At 47.0% G+C, this 24,688-nt stretch overlaps 1 protein-coding gene across 6 annotated transcripts in view; it reads left to right on the forward strand.

Moving 5' to 3' along the window:
* The first annotated feature begins 1,409 nt into the window (after positions 1–1,409).
* Positions 1,410–24,688, forward strand: part of CRACR2B (calcium release activated channel regulator 2B) — a 35,065-nt gene continuing 11,786 nt past the window's right edge. The window contains exons 1-11 of one of the 6 annotated variants that reach the window (XM_015863781.2): positions 1,410–1,733; positions 3,598–3,691; positions 14,815–15,070; positions 16,160–16,271; positions 18,112–18,280; positions 19,648–19,794; positions 20,138–20,228; positions 20,360–20,452; positions 22,480–22,667; positions 23,364–23,435; positions 23,942–23,996. In XM_015863781.2, coding sequence (XP_015719267.1) covers positions 14,858–15,070; positions 16,160–16,271; positions 18,112–18,280; positions 19,648–19,794; positions 20,138–20,228; positions 20,360–20,452; positions 22,480–22,667; positions 23,364–23,435; positions 23,942–23,996 — 1,140 coding nt within the window. In that variant the 5' untranslated portion in view covers positions 1,410–1,733; positions 3,598–3,691; positions 14,815–14,857. Of the gene's footprint in view, positions 1,734–1,894; positions 2,016–3,597; positions 3,692–4,963; positions 5,075–5,644; positions 5,868–13,471; positions 14,253–14,814; positions 15,071–16,159; positions 16,272–18,111; positions 18,281–19,647; positions 19,795–20,137; positions 20,229–20,359; positions 20,453–22,479; positions 22,668–23,363; positions 23,436–23,941; positions 23,997–24,688 lie in introns of those variants that run through there. The other 5 variants (XM_015863782.2, XM_015863784.2, XM_015863783.2 and 2 more) reach the window with 5 other exon arrangements.

Genomic DNA, 24,688 nt, shown 5'->3' on the forward strand with positions numbered 1-24,688 from the left:
AATCCTTAGCATCTTCACTTGAACTCTGCAAGAGTTTCAACCCTTGCACTTTCTGTTCTTTCACTCAAAGGGTCTGTGCATTCAGGAATCCATTTTCTTTTTCTCCTTCCTGTGATGCAGATACAACTTGCTGTCTTTTAACAAGGCTAACGATCAACCTCTTGTGCATCTAACAGGTCCCTAACCTAATCTAGTAATCCAGTTTCCAACTTTGACTCCTCTTGAGAGAAGAGCTGTCACTTTTGCCAAAGTAGCTGTGGGAGAAACCCTGAAACTCCCTGCATGTGTTTGTGTCTGTTTTCCTTATGGGTCCATTTCTGCAAAGCGCATGGTAGGTGTGGGTGGCAGCGCTGTGTGTTGCCTGAGTTCGAGGGCCTTGCCAGCAGTTCTCCAGCTGTTTTCTCCTCTTCCCCTTAAAATGATGAGAGAATGGACCACCTTGTCTGGTCACCACACCAGCCAGTTACTTTGTGCCAAACACACCCTGTGCCTTCACAGCAGGTTCCAGCCTGCATCCCTGTGGCGTCTGCCTTTCTGAGTGCACCAGGACTTCTTCTCTCTCTTCTTCCTCCTTTCCCTCTTGCCCACCTGTGGGACATTTCTCTGCTCCCAGTCTGCAGGTCTGTCTGTAACTGCATCCATCCAGCTGTATGGCTGCACCTCAGCCCTCCTGCAAAGGGAGACTAGAAATGTAACTTGGACAGAAATACCTTTTTCTTATGAGGTTTTTCTCGTTGCTCTGGGAAACAGCATCTAAAGCAGGCTCGAGCTAAATGCATCCTGGGACTCTGCTGTTGTCACTGAGTGTCAGAAGGCCCTGAGGCACCCCATGCATGTGGAGATCCTGTGGAAATCACTGGTATCAGAGCAGCAGCTTGACCAGCAATAGCACATACAAGTGATGTTATTCACATAGCAATGTACTCAAGTAGTGTTCACGGTAATTTTGAAGTTACAGTATTAAACTGATGCTTCTTTTCCCCCCCCTCCCGTTTCCCCTTTTTCTAACGTTTTCTGGAGAGAAAAAAAAAAAAAAAAAAAAAGTATTTATTTTGGCAGAAATATATCTTCTAATAAAAACTTTCTCACTGTACTCAGCTGCCTGTGGGATGTTTGTTTTGCCCTTTAAAGGTACATTAAGTATTTCTGACTGTATGATGTAGGTTTGTTTGCTGGGCCCATCTCATTCAAAACCAGTAGATGTGGTGCTGTGGTGGTGGGTTTGGTGGGGAAGGGTTGGACTTAGATGATCTTAGCTGTCATTTCTAACCTTAACGGTGCTGTGATTGATCTCACAGGTGAAAGATGAGCACTCATGTGTTTCTGGTTGCTGAGAGGAGCTGGGCCAGGGCAGGTGCGTGGCACCTGTGGAAGGATGCCGTGCACATGCTCAAAAGGGAAAGTTTTCCTCCAGCCCTCGGCAGTCGCTTGAGGAACTGACCCGGGCCTGCCGCCTATTTCCTCATTCAGGAAACAGCTCATACTCAGCTGTTCCGAGCAGCGGCCGTTGCGCTGCAGCTCAGCGCCGTTAATCCGTGAAGTTTCTATCTCTGCCGCGATTTAGCCCGGCCTTTTGGCCGCCGTCTCTCACTCCGTTCGGAGCGGGGCCCTCGCAGCAGCGCAGCCCCCGGCCCCACCTGCCTTTCCCCCGGCCCGGCGGGGCTCACGGCCGCGCTCAGTTCCGGCTCTGGCCGCCTCCAGGTGCCCGCTCTGTACGTCCTCGGCCGGGACAGGTAAGCGGGGCGGTGCGGGGGCTTCACGGGGCGGCGCCTGCCATGGAACCTTCCCCGGTAGCGGCGGGGCCGGAGGGGGAACGTGTGGTGCCGGGGCGGCCGCCCCCCGCCCGCCATTTTGTGAGGCCGGGGTGGGCGCTGCCGGTCAGGGCCCCTGAGCTATAAGTCAGCTGTAAATCAGCTGTAAGCTGCTTGTCCCGAGAGTCCTCGTTCCTCCTTGTGCACCCTTTCACCAGCTGTAAGATGGGTACGGGGTGCATTCCTTCAGAGCAGCTCTGCCGGGTGAGTGCTGCGGCTCTGGCAGTGTGTGGGAATTGCTCTCCAAGCGCCCTCAGGTGCGTCCCTCCTTTCATTGAGGGGTACGCAGCGCTGGGCTTTGCTCATCCTCTGCTCTGGGATTGCTCGTTGTCCTCTGCACCTTCTGGCCCGGAGCCGGGTGTTTGGTGGTGCCGAGAGCCTCCATGCCCTCTTCTTTCTATTGGGAGAGACACTGAAGGTCCCCTAAGCCTGAGCCGTGTTGAGCCGCCGCTCCGTTCTCTTTAATGTCCCGTGGGAGTGGGATGCACTTGGTGAACTCGTGTGTGGAACCTCGGATCCTTCCTGCAGGATTTCCTGCCCCCCTCAGCCGGAGACGTGGCTTGGTCGGGAATAGCATGAGGACACGGGTAAACAAAGTGCGTTTTCCCAGTTGGAAACTGTCCCGCTGAATCCTTGGTTGTTCCAATGGAGCTGCTTCTTCTCCCCAACCCTACTTTGATACGTGTTGTGAATTGAGGCTCTATCATCCCTTGATCTGGAGATGTAATTGCAGGCGAGGGCTCCACAAGGGGCTGTCTTCAGCAGCACGCAGGCACTGTTGGCTCTGCTGTAACCCTGGCTGCCTCAGGAGTGACCCAATGGGATGAGGTTCAGTAGGCAAGTAACATAAATCAAATGGACGCAGCTCTCAGCACGGTGTTCTTCATGGTCAGAGAGCTTTGCAGACATCGATCCCCATGCAAAGCAAGCTCGGATGGGTTTCTATAATGCAGCTCACGTATTATGCACTGCCTAAACTCGATATGGCTGTGCTGGGGATGGAATCCTCCCACTTCTTTGCCTGCTCCCACGAGCTCAGCTTGACGTTCGAGGCAGTGATAAGAGGTTTCAGCTGTAGTGCCTTTCCTGCTCTTGCCCAGTGCCTTTGCTTGCTGTCTGCGTAGGGGCTGAAGTTTTAAAACACTTGTTTTACTTCAGACATTGGAATCCAGAGTGGCCCATTTTGAAGCATCCAAGGAGCAGGACTGAAGCAATCAGTGAGGCTTTGTCCTTTGTCACCATGTTCCCTCTACCTTAGAGCCCAGCAGCTCCAGGGGGAATCAACAACGGTGGCATGGGATGACTGCTATCTCTGTGGCATTAACATAAAAAAAAAAAGCCATCTGCCCAGATGTGTCATAATACTATGCAGTGTCAGTGACCCACGCTGAGGATGTAGTAATGCAATTAGGAGAAGTGTGTGAGGCTGTGTGCAGGGAGCTGCTGAGCCTTACCTGCTGCAAGGGCTGCATTCAGAGAAAGTGAGCAGTGTGCTGTGCTGGGAGGAGCTGGGTTGAGGGGATGGGATGTGTAAATATTGCTCAGAGTGACTCGCACTTAACCCAGGCATGTGGACCAAATGCAAATACTCATGCTGTTTTTCAGGTGGGTTGGCTGGCAGAGCTGTCTGTCCCTCTCCACTGTGAATCACCTGAAGCTGAGACCTGGCAGTGGGTGTTGGGCCAGCTGCCCTCCTGGGCAGCTGCTGAGCTTTGCCCAAGGAGGAAGGCAGGCGTCATCACTGAGATAAGACACAGCGTGACCGAGTCCTTGTTCCCCTTGGCAGGCACAGCTGAGTTTACAGCCTGGAGGAGCAACCAGACCTCACCTCTCCTCTGTAAGACACGGAGCCCTGACACTGGAGCCTCAGAGGGAAGAAGGTATGTGCGGTTGTGCCCAAAGGGATGGTGACTGTGGAGGAGCAGCCGCCTGGTTGCTCTGCAAGCAGAAGGTAGGGAATTGGGAGCTCACGTGTCTGTCTGCTGGGGTTGGAAGTGCTGCAGCTCCACAGGCCTGCAGAGCTCGGTGTCCTGAAGAGTGAGCTGCCCCGAGGTCTTGCAAGGTGAAGGGCTTGTCCCTCTCTTCAGCTCCCCAGTCTTCGGAGGTCAAGGGGTCTGTTGTCTTGAGCTCTGCACTTCTGCCTGATATCACAGGAGCCTGGAAAGGAATTCAGATTTACTGGAGGGATAAAGAATGCAGATGTCCCTGCAGATACATGTTTCTTCCATTTCACGTTTTGCTTCTGTTCTCGAGAGCTCCCTTCCTTCCTCCTCACCCTCTCTACCTCTTACAGGAGCTGGCAAGGTTTCTGCCCTTTAGACATGAAACCTGAGGAGTAATCCCCTGATACAGATGCACAAAACCTTTTGGTTTAATGCTTTAACTATGGCACAAAACATCTTTTGCTTCCAATGCAAATCTGGCTGCTTGTTCTAAGCTGCTCCATGCAAAAGCACCACTTGTAGTTACTCATGCTGGGCGAGTGGTGTGGGCTTTATGTAAAATATAAAGATAGGATTTCAGAGCTTCGTCAGAGAGCACAGAAATACACAGATTTATGCTGGAGGGAGGTCAACGTGGCAGTACATCGTTCATGATGATCCCATAGAGCTCTTACCAGCTTGAGGTTGGGTATTGCTTTTCCCTTATGATGTGTGGCAGTCCTTATGGGTCTGAATCCTCTTGATGGGTCCTTGGTATTCAAGAATAGCCTTCCAGGTAAGGAAGTGAAGGGTCCTTACAGCTTCCTGAAGTATTAGGGAGGCTGTAATCATGCTAAGATTGGTTTAATCCAATTTGATCTGTAAATCCACTTCTTTGGACAATAAATGGGTGGGGGGTTGTCGTTGAATGTCTTTGCTAAATCAAAACTCTTCCTGACATGAGAGGACGAAGGCTTTTTCTTTTCAGCAGTGTACTATTAAATTCAGAGGATACACAGTATGGTTGGATTAGCATTTCTATGGGAACCATAACTTTTTTTGCTTTCCTTGACCTTTACCCGCATAGTGCTAAAGAGTCATTGATGTGGCTCCAAAACACCTTTTTTGTTTGTTCAATAAGCTTGTTCTTGTGGTTAGTACTTGGAGAAGCTTTATAAGGGCCTACAGGCGGAGATGAGAGGCATGGCAGGCTGCGAGGCACAGAAGGGACAGCTCTTTTCCTTCTCTCTGCTACTTAGCAGTATCCCAGCTAACACAAGGTGTGCAGGCTGAGACCACAGGTCAGTGTTAAACATCTCTGCAGCAGTGATAAACAGAACGGTGAGTACATTCCCCTGCTCAGAGGCAGGTAACGCACTTGGTCTGATTTTAATTTGCCTTGGCTATGCAGCCAGTGCCTGCCCCAAAGGGTGCGTGGTCATTCTTGCTGCCTTTCTCTAGTGGAAGAAAACTGTGTGAGGAATGTCCCACCTTTACCTCTTACAGATCCTTCATGTTTTGCTGCCGGGAGCTGCTCCCTTTGCAGTTTATAGCCTGATGAAGTCTCTACTCCTCAGATGCCAGCTGGAGGATCCTGGTTTACCTCTCCTTTTTCCTATGCTTTCTTGCTTCTCTTTCTGAGATGAGACGCGCAGTAATAATTCAGTGGCGTCAGGTTTGAGGTAGGGCTCACAGGGACGGTTTCCAGACCTGTTCTTGTTGAAGTGAGGTGGGCAGTGAGCTGCAAGCCTGCCCCGGGAAGCTCCAGCTGTGCTGATGTGACCCTACAGCACAGAAGAGTGACTGTTGCTTCCTTCCCATTTCTTCCCCTCTTGCCTAAGGCAACTTAGGAACAAGCCCTTCCCCTTCACAGCTGTGCGTGAGGCAGGATTATGAGGAATTTGCCCAGGGAATGTAATGGCAGCATTCCTTGTGCCTTTTCTGCACTGACTGCTGCTAGCCAGCCTGCATTGGAAAGGGGATGGGATGCACTGGGAGCACTGCAAACCACACCTCCTGCCGGGACCTGCTCAGATACTCTGTGAACGGTGGCAGTATTCTTTCTTCCTTTGCTTTTTGGTGTGGAGTACTGCTGGTTCCAGGGAAGGGGAGTGAAACCATCCTGCTCCTGGAGGTACGTGGGGACATCCATGGAGAGAACATGGGGTTGTGGAACTGGGGAGGGGACGGAAAGTCTCTCTTGGGTGAGGAATTGAGTGAAGGAAGGCTGAAGGAACTCAAAGTTGCTGTGTCTCTGCAGAGTTTCTGCCTAGGAACTTTTTGTTCTGACTTCCTGGGGCAGAGGGAGAATGCAGGGATCAGCTTTGAGGAGTTGGAGATGCTTGATTAACAGGTGGTGAATTCTTCAGGTTGGGTTACCCAATGTCTTTGCAAGTGTTGAACTGAAAGTACATGCTCTCCATTTTGATATAGTTCTGCAGGTTGTTTCGCCTATGCTGGTGACCGGTTGGTTTTGGAGCTGTGGGTTTAGAATATCACTGCAGTGGCTGCATTGCTTTGGCAAGAGTAAGGAGAGAAAAAGTACTGCTTAGAGTATGCGGGGTTATGATGTTTTCTGAGTACAACTGGACGCATCTGGTTAGATTGAATACTAAGGTCTTTTTTCCTGCGTACTTTGTGAAAACAGAATTTGTCTTTAAAAACATTTGGTTGGAAGTTTTCTACCACCTCACCTGTGTGCTCCTCTTACTCCCTATTTTCTGCAGCCCCTGCATCAGTGCTGCTGCTGTGGGCTTCTGAACTGCTCACAGCTTTCAACAAAGGAGGGAACATTTCCCCACAATAAGTTTGATTTCCCCAAGCAGTCAAAGCAGCTGAGCAAAAAGAGCTGAGTGTAAGCACTTCTCAGCATCAGCTTCTGAGTTTGCTTGATGTGCTGCTGCTTGCTGCTGTTACCTGGGAAGATCCCCACTGAGAGGTAACCAGGCATCGTTCAGTGGTACTGTGGCCGTTTCTGTGAGGCAAGGAACGGGTTAATTGTCTTCCCATGATTGGCTTCACCCAGCTGCCTCAGCTGTGTTTGTTTGAATAGCATTTGCAGAAAGGTCAGGCTGTCCGTGGGTCCCATACATTGCTCGTGGGCGAAACCGATGGAGCAGCAGCTGCAGAGAGGCTTCTCTGGGGAGCTGCTGTCTAGAGCTGCTCATTCCTGCTGAGTAATCTTGCTTTTTATCTGTTGGGTTTTTTTTAATCCCTTAAGTGCATCTTGAGGATTCACTGTAGTGAGGTGAAACTTCCCTCGCTGTCCTGTTGCCAGCTTGCAAGCCAGGAATGATCACAGTGGTGAGATCACTCTGTCCAGTTCTCAAGAGAGGTTGCAGATGAGGAAAAAACGCTTAACTTCATGTATCTCCCTGCAGCTGTAGCCCTCTGAATAAGTGCTCTTCAGGTGCCACAGATCTTGCTGGCTCAGGTGGAGGAGAAACAGCTCTCCAAGTTCTTTGGTATGCAGTGTGAGGTGGTGCTCTATCCAGGAGTAGAGTTCCTACTTCAGAAGGGGACTGGGTGGTCTGATGTTTCATCCATGTGTGATTTGGGAGCTCTGGGCTGCATGAGGCTGTCAAATGTTCTTTGTAATGCCGTTAATTTCTGGATCAGGGATCTTAATGAATGCAGATGTAGCTCTTTCCTCACTTCTTTTCTAGAATCTAGTGGGACTGCTCTGGCTTCTGGCTGCTATTGCAGGTACAGCCTGTGCTGTGCAAACATGCTTTGCTGAAGGGGCAGGTGAGGCAGCTCTGAGGCATTCGCTGGTGATGTTCAGTTCAACAAGCAGAGGAGCTGCTCTGGACTTATGTCATTTCCTGAAAAGATTATTTGCAGGGCTTTGAATGCCAGCTTAGGTCTGAAGCTTCTTCCTTGTGGAGCCTTGCTGGCTGCCAAGCAACCCTGGGAGTAGAGGAAGAGTCAGGGGGTCTGCTTTGATGGAGCTCTTCTTGCTTGGTTTTTAGCTCAATTCAGACACAATCCAACATGTCTGATGTCAGTGCCAAGTCCTTTGTCTTCTTACCTTCTTTTCCTGTATGTTTACCTCCTGCCTTGTCTGTAGGTCTCACTGATGGGGCAGAGCTCTTGTGGAGAGCATACTTGATGTCAACACGTGGGACCTCTGTTCTAACTACTGTACTCAGAGCAGTGCCTGCCTTCAATTTCGCAACACTGCTAGGAGTGCTCAGCTGGTGAATAGAGGCTGGATTATCACTTTGCAATTAAAAAACCCCATCTTTCTTAATTACAGTTCTTGAATGGATTGCCCCTGTCCTCTGCAACCACATACTTGTGGTAGAACATTAACAGCAGTGGCATCAGCAGGAAATCTGATACTGCTCAGGGCCTTTTCTACTTGACTAAGTGAATGATATTTACTTTCTCCTGGCTAATCACGTCCTTTGTGGATGTGCAGAATGATCTCCTATCTTTGGAAATACAATGAGTTCTTCTCAACGCCAAAGGGCACAATACCGTGGGGTTTTTCCATTCCTCTGCCTTTGTGGTATATGAGATAAATCCTAGTGTTTTATTGTTTGAGATGTTGCCCTGTTTTGTTTTGTTTCATTAAAAAGACCCCACAGAGTTTCAGGGCACTTGTTCGCCTTTTCAAATGTAGGAATTTATAGTAATGAGTTATTTCTAAACCGGCTGTTGCTATTTGTCATGTCTTACTGCAGGCTTGGACTTTATTTTCTGGAAAATCTTCTGCATTCTAGTTGCATTGACACATCCATTAGACCATTAGATGTTTATGGAAAGAAATGTGCTTTGGATTTTGTTTTTAATTGCTGGGAATTAACTCCTGGCTCAAATGTTGGTAGAGGAAAAACTGATGCTTTCTCTCTCTCGCTCCCCAAGACAAACAAGCCCACGAAGCCAAAGCCCCAATTAGCAGGAGCGGTTCCAGAGCAAACACGCGCCCTCTGTGTTTGCAGTGCCAACACTGTGACGCTGCTAGTGTGACAGCTGTAAGGTGTCCTTGGTTTGTGCTAGCTGAGGAATGGCGCGTGGGTGCTACAGAGACAGAGCCTTTGTGGCACTTTCTGGGAGAAATAATATTGTTTTGGAGTGCGAGGATACCTGTCTGTATTGCAGAGGGATTCTTCTGACAGTTCTTGGCTTGTGTTGGTGCTTTCTGTTGTGCTGTTGAATTGTGAAGCTCAGAAAGTAGTGCTGAGCTTCAAGAAGTTCATTGGCACTCATGTCTGGAAATAGAGAACTAGTGCCAGGCTCTCAGTACAGATAGGGGCATAGAATCTTCATGCAGCAGGTTTCTTTGTGGCGTGATGTTCTGACATAGTTGGTATGGTAAGTCATAAGGAAGAATTTCTCTCTGATCTTTGAGTGAGGGAAATGGTGCATAGCAGCAAAGTGTGACCTTGAACATGCTGCTCAGAATGACAGAGCCCATTCCAGCAGTCCATGGCTCTGGGATATACCTCCTAATCTTGTTGGCACATCCCGTAATGAAGTCATCTGTCGATAGTGCAGCGTGGGTTAGCTCAAAGCTATCAAACTGGGCTAATCTCCCACTGAATAAACAACACAAAGGTTCCTGGATTCGTTCCTATTTCCTTAAAGGAGTACAATCAAGTGCAGGCAATTAAAAGAGAGAGAGAGTGTGTACCAGATATTACACCTGATTGCAGGCTCACAGCCCAGGGTGTGTATGAGTTCTCTTAACTTTTAAAGAAAAAAAAAGCACCTTATAAAACAATTGATGTTTTTCTAATTTTTCAATGTATTTCTTTTCCTGCCTTTCCCTTTGGGAAGGGAGAACCCAACAACGACCCAAACAGATCCCAAACAATGGAAGCAAATTTCCTATGAGAAGGGAAAGCTTAAAATTAATCTCATATAAAATACGCTGAGAAGGAGCTTTTTCTTCCTGCTTTCCTCCCAGCCTTCTCAGGGCTCCTAATGGGTGCCCAGTGTCTTGGAGCAACTCTTGGTAATTCAGCCTGCATGGAGGCATGTTTGACATGGAGATCGATGGGGTTCTCAGGCAAAGCTCATTTCTTCTTTACATTCACCTGATCAGAGAGGCTTGTCTGGCTGTAATGGAGTCCAAATATGTGCTTTTTTGTGTGTGTAATGAGGATACTTGTTGTAAGTATGTGTAAGTAATGATAGCCACTGTAAATATGTGAGATCACTGAATCTCACAGTGCTATAAAATCCGAGAGCCTACTCACCTATAGGGTGGTTTGTCCTACGCAGCACTGTTTTTACAGTAATTACTGGCTTTCAAAAGAGCAGAAGAGAAAGGAAGGTGAAGTAAACAGAGCAACTGGCAGGTGTTTGATTCAAAGAGGTATAAGAGCCCATAAAGCTTTTGCTGCCTTTTTCTTTTAAATCCTGCTTGTTATGCAGCTGCTCCTGTCTAATGCTTCCATTCCATGAGCAAGCAAACGTTTCGTGCTTCGTTATCTTTAGGACAAGAAGAAATGGCTTTAAGTTGCACCAGGAGAAGTTCAGATTGGACATTATTTCTTCTCTGAAAGAGTGGTAATGCACTGGCACAGGCTGCCCAGGGGATTGTGGAGTCACTGTCCCTGGAGATGATCAGGAACTGTGTGGATGTGGCACTGAGGAATGTGATCAGTGGGCATGGGTCAGGGGGGGAAGTTCTTCACTAGGAGAGTGGTTAGGCCCTGGAACAGGCTGCCCAGGGAGGTTGTGGATGCCCCGTCCTTGGAGGTGTTCAAGACCAGGTTGGACGGGGCCCTGGGCAACCTGATCTAGTAAAGGTGTATGTTTGGTGGCCCTGCCAGGCAGGGGGTTGGAACTACATGATCCTTGAGGTCCCTTCCAACCCGGGTCATTCTGTGATTCTGTGGGGGGGAGGAGGGGACGCGGGGAGGGTGGATTGGTGGTTGGGCTTGGTGATTTTAGATGTCTTTTCAACCTTGATGACTCTGTGATTCTGTGGTCTGGATGTGCTCCTGCTCTGCATCTGTTGTGGGCTGGAACAACGGGCTTCTGCTGCAGAAACACCTCACCATGGTTCTTCTTCCCCTGTCTTTGTGTAACAACCTCTGGGACATGGGAACAAGTTTGCCTCATCAGGTGTATGCATCAGAAGTGTGATCGGCACACCTGAACACCCACTGAAGGACACCTGAATTCCTCAAGTGCTCAGCCTGTGTTTGCTGCAGGGTGGTTTCTTTGGCTGGGACTGATCCTTCAGAGGAGCTTGGAGAGCAGGTAGCCCAGCCTGTGGCACCTCGCTGCCCCTATAAACATGTTTCTGTCATTTCTGTAGTTGCCTTCAGTGCTGCAGAACTCCTTCTTGTGGGTGTGTGTCCTTCTGATCTGTTTCAACAACCGCCTTAATCGTTTAGCTTTTGTACCAGGATGAGGCTTTTATGTTTCTAATAATGTTGTCTTAGGCAGAGATGTGCAGGATCTCCTCTGGGAAACTTCCACTGATGATCTGAATGCTTTGCTTTGTGGTGCAGCTTGGACACCTACTACATGCCCATAAGGAATCTTCTTTACGTATCCCCACTACCACAGCGTCACCAAATATGCAGCAGTACAGGAACACAAAAACCTGCTTTCCTTTACAGCTCTAAAAGCCTTTCACCATAATCCCGGTAAGCCACTTAGCCAGTCGTCCTTAGTTTTTCCTTTGTTCACTGTAGGTTGGTTGTGCTGCATTCTGGCAGGACTGCTGGGAATGCTGTGTGTTCAGAGTCTGTACAGTGCCCTGCCTGTGACTGAGGTCATCTAAGGACCAGCTGTGCAGAGTTTGGCTGTGCTTCCCACTTTCCTTTCTTCAACAGGTTGATAAAAGCCCCCAAGTTGTCACATGCACACGGTGCTCATGGTCACAGATAAGGGCTGGGTTGGCGGTGGTGTTTGAGTGGTGACTTTTCTTTACCCTTTTAGCTCTGCTGTTACAATAACAAGAATGCAGAGAGAATAAATTGGAAACCGTCACCTTGTAACACTACCTTGAAAACAATGTTTGCACTTTCCAGCACATGCAGCTTGTGTTCATTCTTCCGTTGTCTGAAACTTGCAGACCCTTCCAAGTTCCATGTTCAGGTGTTTCTTTTCTTCAGCTATGAGGCTTTGAAACTATTCTGACGCTTGAGTTTCACAAGTAATTATCAGTCTCCAGGAATAGAATTTTAAAATCAAGTACCAGCTGTTACAAGAATTGGAATCAAATTGGAGGGTTGACAATGCCAGCATGGGCAGGTGACGTGCTTTGCCCAACACAGTGAGTCAGGGTTAAGACTCAGGTCTTGTGATTTCCCAGCAGAAGGTCTTGCCTGTCAGGTCCAGCTGATTTTCTGGCACCACTTTGCACAAGACAAACTGCAGTTTATGCCTAGAGTGATTAAAATATGCACATAAAACTGGTCTGAGTTACCTCTGTGTGGAAAGCACCTGGTGTTTGTTATCCTTACCAGCGGTCAAGTTCCTCCTGTGCTTTGTCCAAGATGATCTGTGTTTGCTTTGCAGACTCTGCACACCAGGAGGGTTGTCTTGTAGGTGTGAGTGGATTTCTGCATGCTGGGCCCCAGCACACACCATGACGGGAGGTAGCTGTTGTAATCCACAGATCCTAAGGAGCTGACTGTGAGGAAAGAGTGAGCTGTAGAATGTGATGTGCAGAGGTGGTGGCCTGTAGTTTGAGCTTGTTGGTGCTTTTGGGTCTCAAACACTTCCATCTTTTGGTAGATCTCCCAGGCCCTGGAAAAGAGTTGTTATTCCGGGATGGATGGGCTTTTTTGTGACCCAGTGCAGGTGTTGTGGCAATGGAAATTGATAGCCTGAAAGACAGACACTACCCTGATCCCAAGCTAAGTGTGGAAATGTCTAACTGGTGTTGTCTCAATGACTGTCTCTCCCTGCCAGATGAGAGCTGCTGAGGCCATCTCATATTTGCTACTTTGTTCCCCTACAAGTGACATCTCACCACTGGGAGCCACATCTGGCTTCAGGCTTCTCTGAGCAGCTTGAACAAGAGTCTCTGCACTCTGAATGTTGAATTAATGGGGTTGGTCTCTTATAAGAGCAAGTCAAATCCTTTCAGTCCACATCAGACTCCCATCTCTTCTAATTAAGAGGCTTTTGGCATTGCTAATGTTTGGGAGCTACAATTCAGTTGGGCTTTTGATAATATAGGGAGGTGCTAGCAGTAGGGATATCATGTTTCTAATTTCAGCTTGCAGATGATTCTGAACAGGACAGAACATCCTTCCTGTACAACCTTTTGTCTGCTGGAACAGAGATGGGAGTTGTCATCTGTGCGGGTTGCTCTGACCTTTGAAATACAAGTTGAAGCTCATAGCGAAAAAGCAAGATCTTCGCTTCTGGGAGACATCAGCCCCTCTTAGATATCTAGAAGGAAGCTTTAGAAAATGTATCTTTTTGTGCTTTTTCACGTTCTGTTCCTTATTTTTCTTCTTGTCCTCATTCTTGTCATTGCTCTTGCTTTGAACGTACTTGTGGAAGAAATGGGTCTGTCAGAAGGGTTCAGCAAGGTGGCCTGTGTAACAGCCAGTAAATACAATTAATTGGTGTGGCTGACTCACCATCATAACCTGTAAAATCCACAAGGATATTTGAGTCTTTTCTTTCTCCTTCTTTCAGGTCTTACTTTACAGCTTTTACTTGAGTATGAGGAGGAAGCTGAGGTTCTTTCTGTTTCTTTCTGACTTCTAATGTGTACAGATTTGCCATCAGCAACAATATGACTACTCACCTAGTGAGTAGAATCAGGCTTTAGCCTCTACATTTTTGCTATTGGCCTAGTAATACAAAGAAGCTTAAGTAGAAGGGTTTATTTGAAGAAAGAGTGAAAGTTCCCTACCCACCACCACATACTTTTCATGCTTTCTTTCCTCTCTCCCTTACAGTACTTCCCAAAGCACTGGCCCAGCTCTGTGTCTGTTGCTTACTAGGGGTGACTGCTTCGCTAGAAACATAGAATAGCACCAACTTACAGGAAGTCTTCTGCAGAGTTTCAAACAGATAAGTTTTCAAGTGGCACTAAATGGATGCCCTGCAAAATTACTGATGTGAAGGGGGAGTGAAGCATTCTGCTCGTTCTTTGAAGCAGAACAACCCTCTGGCTCACGGACCAGCAGTAATGAATGGAGTCACATAGCATGACACGTAATCGCCTTCTTCTTTTGTATTAGTTTCATGCAGCTCTTGCATGTGACATTCGTCCAGGCCGTCGTGTTCTTTATCATCCCAGCGCACTCAGAGTACAAACAGAATTAAGTTGTTTGTTATCATGGCATCTGTACATGGCTTTTAATTTCTTGATGACTTAAAAAAAACCAAAAAGAGCCGAGCTGTCTTGGCTAGCTCTATGTTTAAATCTGCTCGCAGCCTGCTTGCACAGCTCACTTCTGCCCTGCAATGCGGAGCATGGATCTGCAGGAGGAGAAGCTCAAAGCAGTGCAGCAAGGCTTAGAAACGTGGCGCTGGTGCTGATGAAAAGCTGTCTGGAGTGTGTTATGTGGGAGCAGTAAGTTGGAAAGTGGGTTGGGGTGGGGATGTGCTGTGCACATCTTTACAGCCCCAGAACTGAGCTTAGAGGGGCGCTTAGGCCTTTTGTCTTGGGTACTTGTAAATAATGGGAATTATTTTCTTTGGCATCTGAAATGTCTCTGTAATTGTGTGGTTTCCTTCCTACAAATGTGGGCATTTCAGATTAAAATTCTGTTTGGCAGCTTTTGAGCTCTCAAAACAGAGGTAAAAGGGGAAGGAGTGCCCTGCTTATTTTTTCCCATCTTATATCCCAGTGTAGGATTGTTCTGACTTTTATGTATGCTGTAATAATATGAAAGAGGATGGAATTAGTATCTGGGGAGTGTTCACAAGGAAACATCAGAAATGGATGGTCAGCTGTGGGGTCTGGGTGGGGGAGGCATTCCTGTTCCTCTTTTCCTCCATCTCATGCACTGATCCTCCTCACTGCCTTTGTGAGCTGTGGTGCATGTCTGGTTCTTTCAGACCAGCGTGGTGTGTGACTAGATGATGTGTGGGTTAGAAGCGGAGGGTTGTATTTGACTGGGGTTTCTCTGTTTTCTGCCCCACAGCTCTTCCATTTTCCCCTGCCCTGGGGCAAAAGGCTTTGAAAAGATGGAGAACCAGAGGAGTTCTCTCCTGGGATACGTCCACTGGGAAGCAGAAGAGGAGGGGGACGAGGAGGATGAAGTGACTTCTGGTGCTTCTCCTTCCAGCCAAGTGAGCGAACTGGAGGACGTGCAGGTGGAGATGCTCGAAAAGGCGAGGGAACTCTTCCAGCTCTGTGACAAGGATGAGAAGGGCTTTATTACCAAGTTGGACATGCAGGTGAGAGAGGAGCTGTGAAGTCATGAGTAGCAGAAGAGAGGAAAATGAGGCACGTCCCTTTGGCAAGGTGGATGCACACACATCTATCTCGTTCAGATTTCAGGGATCTGGGCTCTGGCCAAGCCAGCTGATCCAGGAGGGACCTCAGGCCCCCTGGGAGTTCCTGGGACAAGTGGGACTGTAGTTCCATATCTTTAGGGAATGCATAAATAAATAAATAGATAAAAAGCAACAGTTTGTGCAAATGTGAAGCATGCAATGGATGGGAAATCTGGGGGAGAAAAACCTTTTGTTTATTTTAAAAACAAAATAACACAACTATAAACAGCAACAAGAAGTCTGTCAGTCTTCACAGAAAGGCTGTGCAGTTTTTTTTTGTCTCAGTCATAGCTGAGGTCTTGTCTCAAAAACATATGTTAGACCTGAACTATGGCTTTGCTCTGGCATAATGTGTGTTGGTGTTTTTCTTCTTTGTGTTTGTTAACAGGATCTCTTTCATTGCTCTTTTTGCTTTAGTGGTTTATTGGGAAGATTACGTGTGTAGTGTTTTTCTCCTTTCCCATCTTTTTCTCCATCTATAGTTAATATTTGGCAGGTCTTGTTGAGTAAACAAGTGCTGGTTTAGTTGCTGACTCACTTCATTTTTGGTTGTGTAATGCCTTATTTTGTATACCTACGTTAATAAATATTTGTTAAGCTTTATCTAAATCTGTGTTTGAATGGACAGTGGTAGGTTTTTTCCCTGTACTTCAAGTTATTTGGAAGCTTCTCTGGGGAAAACTTTCACACTAGGTGCTCTACACCCGTAATCCAAAGGCATATCTCTGTTCCTTAACTTGTAGTGAGAATAATGGTGCAGTCCCAGCAGGCAGACAGAAGGTCTCTCAAATTCCTGGTTGAATCACTCGTTAACTGAAAACCTTATCAGTGGGCTCAAACAGAGTGTACTGTCATACTGTCTCATCTTAACCAAGAGGCAGTGCTAAAAGGGCACATCGCCATAGGCCAGAGCTGGGAACAGCCGAGGCAGCAGTCACAGGAAGGACTTTGAGTCACGCTTTCATCACATTCATTCTTTTTTGCCTGCAGAGGCTTCAGAGTGAGCTCCCCCTTACCCTTGAGCAGCTGGAGACTGTTTTTGACAGCTTGGAGCAGAACAATAATGGATACCTGACACCTGTGGAGTTCAGCATGGGACTAGGTAAGGACTGCACAGAGGTAGAGGAAGGACAAAACCCATCTGTAGCGTGATTTTTTTAATGCTATTGAGAAAGCTGAAAGTGCAGTGTTTCTACTGAAGCTGTACCAGTTATGCGGGGCATTGCCCCGTATCTACATGGGTATTCCTGGAGAAATGGGCTTGCAGTACTGCTGACTCTGTCCTGAGGCATTGTGTCCCCTTATTCCAGTCTGTTGTCATCTTCCTGTCTGGTAGAGCTTGCCCCACAGCCTCTCTTAGTGAGATTTCACATACTACATCTTCTTGTCAAGGTGCACAGGGGGAGACAAAGAGGAGAAGCTGAAACTGGGAACTGTGCTTGAGAGGGCTTGTTGCATGGCCCCTGACAGGTTACAGGAGGCTTGTACAGAACTGACAAAAAGAGCAGCATTTTAAACATACAGTTTAAAGTAATCTAAGATCCTTCTGGAGTATCAAAAGAATCTTAGCATCATTCTCTACCCCAATTTTCCGTGCTGTAGGAGGCAGATTCTAAGAGATGACAACTCTTTTAAAGTAGACATCCCAAGTGCCTGATCTAAGCCCATCTCCTTAATTAACTGCTCAAGGTTTTAAGCTGGAGTTGTCCTGCCTGTCCACACTGTAAGTTTTTTTTTTACTGCACGCATTTTAAGAGTGGAAGTGAAGCTGTTGTTCTGCATCTGTGTGCATTACTTCCAGTATGGAGATCAATCAGTTGCAGATCTCATGTTTTATGCTGGACTGGAGTGGGCTTGTGTGTGGCAGATTTCTTGCAGATGCCAGGGATGCAGCGGGGTTGCAATCACCTGGGAGGAAGAGGAGCAGTGAGGCAAACTGCCCTGTGTTGGACACCAAGTGTGAAAGGATGACAGAAAGGAAAAAGCAGCTGTCATCAAAACCTTAGCATTTCTTACAGTTTTGTATGCAGTTAATGGAAAGTACTTGGTAAAGACATTTGGAGGCAAGGAATGGTAGAGTTGAGTGATGTGAGGTAAACAGATTTCAGATATTTTCCTCTTAGAGCAGCTCTGAACATTTTTGGCTGCTGGCCTCGTGGCAGGGATGTTACTTCTGCTGGGTTCCAGAGGTATGTGCGTTTTGGAATGGAAAGGTAGCTGCTAGTGAAGGTCTGACCTCAGTGTACAGGATGGGGCCTGTGCTTTGGGCAGGATTCCTCGATTTGTTTCTTTTAAGACTGTTCCCAGCAACAGTATCCGTCACATGCTGCCTTGTGTAGCCTGAAATTCTCATGGCGTTACTGTTGCAGCACGAAACTTGTGTGTACGTGGGCTGGGGCTGGAGGGCCTTCAGAGGGTAAGTTTGTTTTGTTCAGACCCTCCACAATCCCAGTAAGAGGCAGTCTGTCCTGTAGCACGTAAATCAGAGCAGACGGAGCATAAAGGAAGGGAAGGGTAATGATCTCACTTCTTTAGTGAACTGAGAAACAGACATGGAGCTGTGCAGTGCCTGGCTGAGGGGTTTGTGGAATCATTGGCAACTGAATCCCCATAGCATCGCTCCACAGGAGCAAAATGACCAAATGCCACGTTTCATGTGCAGAGGATCCAAGGCTGGGAGTGGTATGTCACTTTAGCACAGATGTGAGAAGAGCCATTACAGCTTGCTGTCAGGCTGGAAGCCAGTTTCAGTCCCAGCATTGCAGGCTGGACGCTGACATCACTCAGCACGTCAGAACTGAGGCTCTTTACTGACTAGGAGCTGTATTCTACAACAGTAGCGTGCAGGCAGCTTCTCACAGAGCTGTGTTGGGCTGCCATTTGAATAGCGGCCTTTTAAGTGACATCCAGTTCAACTTTTTTCTTCTTCTTCCCTTCCTCAGGAAAGTTAATAGGAATCGACTTGTGTCAAGGGGCTGGAAGGACAGATCGCTCTAGTCACGAAGAGACCTTTGAGTCAGGTTGGTCAGATGACATGGACCCAGCAGATGATGAAGAGAAACGATTCTGCTCCATGATGGAGCAGCTTGGAGCAGCCCAAGTCTTTGAAGAGTAAGTAGGGGCATCTCGTGGCCTTACCTCTACTCTGTTTTTATCTTGCAGTACCAAAACTTGAAAGTGCCAGCAAACATCAAGGAGGTGAACTGAACTGCTTGCTCCTGAAATACTGCTTAGTTCTTGCTTTTTTGGTTTTGTTTTTTTTCTATGCTTGGTAACAAATGAGATGAAGTCTGGCTTGTCTCATCAGTTATAAGTTACCTTCAGCATAATGCTTTTCACAAACTGCTCCCCAAACTGTAAGTTCATACCACAGCTGTAAGATGTAGCAATTGATGCAGAAACTCATCTGCATGCAGCAGATGAAAAGAAGCATGTGAGGGTTAGACAAGGTAAGGAGGATGTGTGTACTGTCTGTTCCAAGAGGGCCTGTGACTGTTCACATATGTTTGGAAAATCTTAACTCTAAGTCTCTGCATGAAAGATATTTGCTCAGGGGATTGCTGCGAGCAGCCCTGGGGTGGGAAACGGTCAGGATTGGAGACAGAAGCTGAGAGCAAAGGACTTTGCTATTTGAAGAGATGCATCTGTCACGAAACAGATTGTGCTGTCTCACATGTGCTGAGATGCAAAGCACCTGCGTGCTTCTTTTAATGCCAAACAACTTTGGAAGAAAAAATTAACGCTGCAAATGGTGGAGTGACACTGTGAAAGCAATAGGATTGTTTTGGCTAAGAGGCCTCTGCTATTTACAGCAATTTGTGAAGCATCCGGTCTTTAAGTTTGTTAAGTCTTATCCTCGTTTTGGCAGTTTTATACAATGAGTTCAGAGGCTGCTGTCATGCCTTTGTGCCGAGGCAGCTGTTACAAAGAATTAACAGAAAACAGAAGCTAATAAGAAGTGGAGGAGGAATCTGATCTTTGCTGTTTTGCTACTGAATCTGATCTTCACTGTTATATTATCCATAATGTAACAGCATGGGAAAAATTGCTCCTTCAGTTTGTGACTTAGTTTCCAAACTTGCTAGCTGAACACCCAGGGAATGGCAGTAGCATCCACTAGTGCAGTGACTGTGTGGGGGTCACATCTGTGTGATGTGTGCTGAAATCTCTGGGCTGGGAGAGTTTCCTGGACGTTCATCTCTTCCAATCTTAGTTTAGACACCAAATGCCTTTTTACTGAATACTTTGAAAATTATCATTCTAGATTTGCTTCTTAGATTACTCTTTTTGTCTTTCAGATGACCTCCTCTATTTTAACCTCGCAGTTTATTTTAACCTCTTTGCTGTATGGTGTAATGGAGGGGGTGACAGGACAAGGGCAGTCTGCCCTCCCCTGAGTGCATGCTGGAACTGGAGTAACAATCCAGAAGGTGACACAAACTTTTGTGCTTTCTTTCTCTCCTGTATGCTTCCTCCAGTCCTAGTGAGGTTCGGGACCTTTGGGTCCGGCTACGAAAGGAGCGTCCGGAGCTCTTAGCCAATTTTGAGGAGTTTCTGTTGCGTGTTTCATCGTACATCAGGGAGGTGAATCATGAAAAGGAGTCTATGGAGCAGGCATTGAAGCGGTAAGGAGAACATCATCATTATTTACTGTCTGGAAACAGCTGATATTCGGATGAAATTGCATGTGTTATATTCTGCCTTGAATGCCAGTGGAGGCTGGTTACAGGACAGTGAGATTTTTCTTGCTGTAATGAAATGACTGTTTATCTTGACCTGATTGCCAGAGGATTGTTTTGCAGCAGCACACGCCCATAACATTTGATATTGTGGGAAAAAAAACAACTGGAGTAACTTTTTGGCAATGCCACACAGCTCTTAGTAGGACTCTCTTTGCACCCTTCTCTCCTGTTTTCTTTCTGCATTCTCCTTCTCTCTTGTGATACGTATGCACCTTTCCTTTTGTAGAAAGGAGACGGACCATGATCGGGAAGTCAGGTGCCTTTATGAAGAAATGGAGCAACAGATCAAAGCAGAAAGGGAGAGGCTAATCTGCCAGGTACCTCATCTCTCTTGGCCCAAGTCAAATCTTCCGTGGTCTGAAGCAGGGAGGGTGGCTCATCTGGTTAAGGAACAGCTCTTAACTGTGCTGAGTGTTGTGTGCATAGCCGTGTGTCTTAATCTTTGCAGGAAGCGCTGAGACACAACAGGAGTAACCTGCTCCAAAAGGAACTGCGCAGCAAAGAGCAAGAGCTGGAGAAAATCCTCTATCGGCAAAAGAAGGTAACAGAGCACAAAGCCTTTCTGAAGTGCACCCTCTTCTACTGTCTTTCTATAAAGACAGTAGACTTTTCTGGCTGGGGGTGGTTTTCATCTGCTGACAGTATTAGTCAGCCTAATTTTGCCCATCTCTGAAGGTGTTGAAGTGGGTTACTTTGTCTGCAATGGCAATATCCTCCTGTGAACATTCTGGCCCTCATTTTCTCATCTGCTTTGCTTTCTCTTGTACAATAACTTAATTTGGCAAAGAAAATGAGGTAAAGATTTGGAAGTTGTGAGTTTGGAGCCTTTTGCGGCATGTAGGAAAGCTGTGTATAGATATACAAGAACCAAATAGTTTTGGTTTTTTTCTGGCTGCTCTAAAGTAACCCAGAGGGAACAGTTCCCTGGAGCTTTGAGCTGTATTGCTCGTAGTTGCATTTCAGTACCTAATGACAAATTGATTAATCAATCAATGAAAAGATCAAAGCAGAAATTTTCCATTGGCTCGTCTGTCCCCAGCATGTACATTTGTACATGGTGGTTCATTTTGGATGTCTTTCCTTTCTTCTCTGGAGAACTGAAATGCAACTGCTGCAGAAACAAGTCATGGGAGGTACGTGGAAGGTTCTGATGACTGCAGATATCCAAGCTGGACAGTTAGCTGTGGTGAGGATGAAACAGAAGTGCTATGAACTCAACAGCTCATTGTGCAGCAGCTGGAAAAGCCAATAAAACTTCAGATGCCATGAGGAATGGTAACGAGAGTAAGATAGAGGGTATCATTTTCCTGTTACTCAGAGCTGTGGTGTGCCATTTTCTCAGTTGGTTTGCACAGTTATGGTCTCCTCTAACTCCAGTGTGAGAAATAAAGGTACAGACTGCTGAAATAACTGAGGAAGTGGAACATTTGCTTTAGGAAGAGAAACTAGGAAAGCTTAACCCTAATTTTGGAGTGGAGGAGACTGAGGGGAAATTATAACAGAGCTTTACAGACTCAGGACGGTTGTGGATAAGGTCCACGTGTAACTGTTATTCCTCAGTCCTGCAACAACACGGATGATGGATGCTCAATAGGGCAAGTAGAAGATTAATCTCAAAGATTGTACTTGTGTGGATTAGTGAGCTAGAAATTTTGCCACAGGAGGTTGTGAATCAGCACTTCAAAAACAGATTGGACAGACTAATAGACAGCAGACTCATACGCATATTGAAAGGAGAAAAAGTCAGGGATGTAGATTCTATCATCTCTAATCCAAGAACTATTGATGCTTTGGGTGTAGACCATAGTGGCTATCTAGGCATGCTCTTCATAATTAGCATCTCTTCTTACAGTGGGTCAGGGCAGTGTATGAGACTTCCCAGACACTCATTCAGCTGAGCATTTTTGATGTCTGTATCTCCGAAGCTCGTACTGAGTTACACGGTCAACCAGGTCCCTCTTGTGGTGGAAGTCCAGTATTGTGACTGCACTTCCCTGCTGTTTCATTTCAGTGTACAAACAACTTAAAACCAGAGTTCTTTGTGATTCTGAGAATTCTCAGAGAGGGGCACATGCTTTATTTAAATCCCATCTTCTGGCTTATTGAAAGACCCAGAAGCTGTGGGTTGGTGTTACTTATACTGAGCTTGACTGCTCAGTGTATGTGGTTGTGCTAAAATATTCCACGATGCCCAAAGGGCTGGAACCCTTAGTCAAAGCTGAGCATGATGTGTGCTTGTAATCGTAGTGGGAAGACATGTAGGGCTGGTGTTTCAAGGAATGTGGGAAAGGTGAGCTCTGTTCATGACTTTGGTACATGCATGTTTGCAGAGAACAGGGCAGGAAAGAGAAAAGCCCTTCACCTTGTGACACAGTTTCTTTTACTTTCCCTTTGAGAGTCTAGCTGAAAGAGCAGAAAAGCTGTACTTAAAGCTTACATGGCTTTTATACCCACTGCCCCTTGGTGGGATCTCTTGTCCCTGTGCCCTTACCTAGCATTCCCTCTGTGTGTTTAAGTTGTCACACATGGTATTTAAAGGACTATTTAATTCCTTGTCTCCCTTTGCAGCTGGAACGTCAGCTACAGTCTCTGAACTCAGAGCAGTTGGAGACCCGTGTGCAGAATGAAAGACTCCGGCACCTGAATGAAAACCTGCTGGAGGAGCTGGAGAAAAGCAAATGGGAGCTAGAAGCTGTCAAGGGACAACTGCAGAAACTGCAGAAAGAGGCCCAGAATGAGCAAGAGCAAAAGGACAGGTGGGAATGGAAAGGGAAGCAGCTGTGTGGGCTGTCAGAGCAAGAACCCAGGCAGAGAAGGAAAGGTGTGCAAGTAGTTAAAGAATAAGATTCTCTAATTAGCAGCTGTGGTTTTATCAGACAACTGCCTGTCTCCTCTTGAGGAAGAGAAGTAACATTGCAGTGGTGGTGTTGGTATAAACAGGCAGTGTTACTGCTACCTCTCACCTGCCTGTAGTGGGAAATGAGTATGTTTGTTGATAGCTGGCTCTAAAATTACTGTAAAAATTACAGATGTCCTCAGCCTAGAGAATTCTCCACCTCCTAATTTCCAGTTCATCACTGCCTCTGTAAAGTTCCCACAAATTCTATGCTAACCATTTGTGTTCCTGTTCGTGAGCTTTATTGAGTAACACATTGCTGCAACATGGGGATGTTTTGGTTCCAGATGATAGTGAGCATCCTTCCCATCTCTAACAGCTGGGGAAACTGATGTGTGAAAGTGGAAAGTGGATTGTCTGCCCTCGTGCCAGAGGAGAGCAGGAGAGCTGGGGTAAAACTTGGGCATCCCAGCTCCCATGGCAATGCTCCTTCCTCTGAGTCCTGCTGGCATAGGGCAGACCTTCAGCTTTGTGAATATTGCAGGTGTTCCTGAGAAAGGGATCTTTGCATTTTGTCTCCCATTTATTTTTATTTTTTTTTTAACTCTTCACTTAGGGATGTGTTCAGAGTCTCCAAAAACATGCAAAAAGAGAAACAAAGCCTCCTTCGACAGCTGGAGCTCCTCAGGTAAGAAATGGACTGGGGCAGATGTCAGGCCCTTGAGCACACAAGGGACAGAGTTGGATCAGATCCTGCTTCTTGCTGGAGGCCATTTGAATGGCTGGCATGGTCAATGGTCAGTTTCAGGATAGAAGTGGAGAGTTGGCCTTTTTAGTGAAGCTCATTCCCTGCTTCATAGGCAGTGCTGAGGTCTCAGTGCTATGGGAGTGTATTCAAGCAGCATTCACACACTGTTTATTTTTCTAAGCCCAGATAGAGTTGTGCAATTTGGTCAGCTCCAGCAGGGTGCAGACTGTGCTATTTTACTGAGTAATTCCTCTGGGGAGGAATTTGGTCTTCCCTGCTGCCTGTTAACTGAACTGGGATATGTGGAAATCCAAACATAGCCAGCATTTCAGAATATCTTCATTTGTGCCCCTAGCTGCCTTTCTGTTTAGCTTTCAAATGTTGGTCTTTATCCCATTTTCAATGAGGGCTTCGTTTTCTCTCTCCCGTGTCTTTCTTTGGAGCAGAGAGATGAACAAGAAGCTTCGAGACGAGCGTGATACTTTTGAAGCCAAGAAGCCGGTTAGTCTAAGAAAGAAAATCCTAATTCCCAACCACCCTCCTTTCATCTGCTGCTGTTGCTGTCACCACTTGGGGGCCTCTCACATCCACGGGGGACAATGACGTGACCTCACAAGGCCCGGTGTAGTGCTTAAAACAGACTTCGTGGCACCCCTCTGCCTGTGCCAGAGACAAACTCTGCTGGTTGCTCTTGCCAGCTGCCTGGCTGTAACCCAAGGCATGTTAGTTTGGGACTGTAATGCAGCTGTGTGCAGGGCTGCAGTGGGTGCTGCCTAGAGTATGTGCTGGACTTGTGCTCTTTAGCCAGTATTGGGCACCTGCAAGGCAGGGAGTGAAGCTGCACGAGTCCTGGCAGCTGGCTGGTGAGGAAGATCAATTTCCAGATGTGCTGCCAGCTGAGTCGGGGTGGCAGGACATGGGAGAGTCTGAGAGTTTTTCTGACCCTTTGAGCTTGTAGAAGATGTTTTCAGAGATTCCTTGGGGGAAGCTCCCCATTACTGCAAGGAGAGTGCAACAGTGAGGCATGGATCACAGGGCTAGGGGAAAGCAGTGGGCCCCTGTACAATAAGGACTTGGGGGAATGTCCAGGACAGTCAGTACCATTTTTGGCCTTTCAGAGCTTCCAAGGCAAGTGCATTCTCCTCCTTCTGTGTGCAGTGTCTCAGCATTTGGGTTCCTTTGGGTGGGTGGGT

The sequence above is a fragment of the Coturnix japonica genome, chromosome 5 (assembly GCF_001577835.2).
Source record: "Coturnix japonica isolate 7356 chromosome 5, Coturnix japonica 2.1, whole genome shotgun sequence".
In the NCBI taxonomy this organism is placed as follows: domain Eukaryota; kingdom Metazoa; phylum Chordata; class Aves; order Galliformes; family Phasianidae; genus Coturnix; species Coturnix japonica.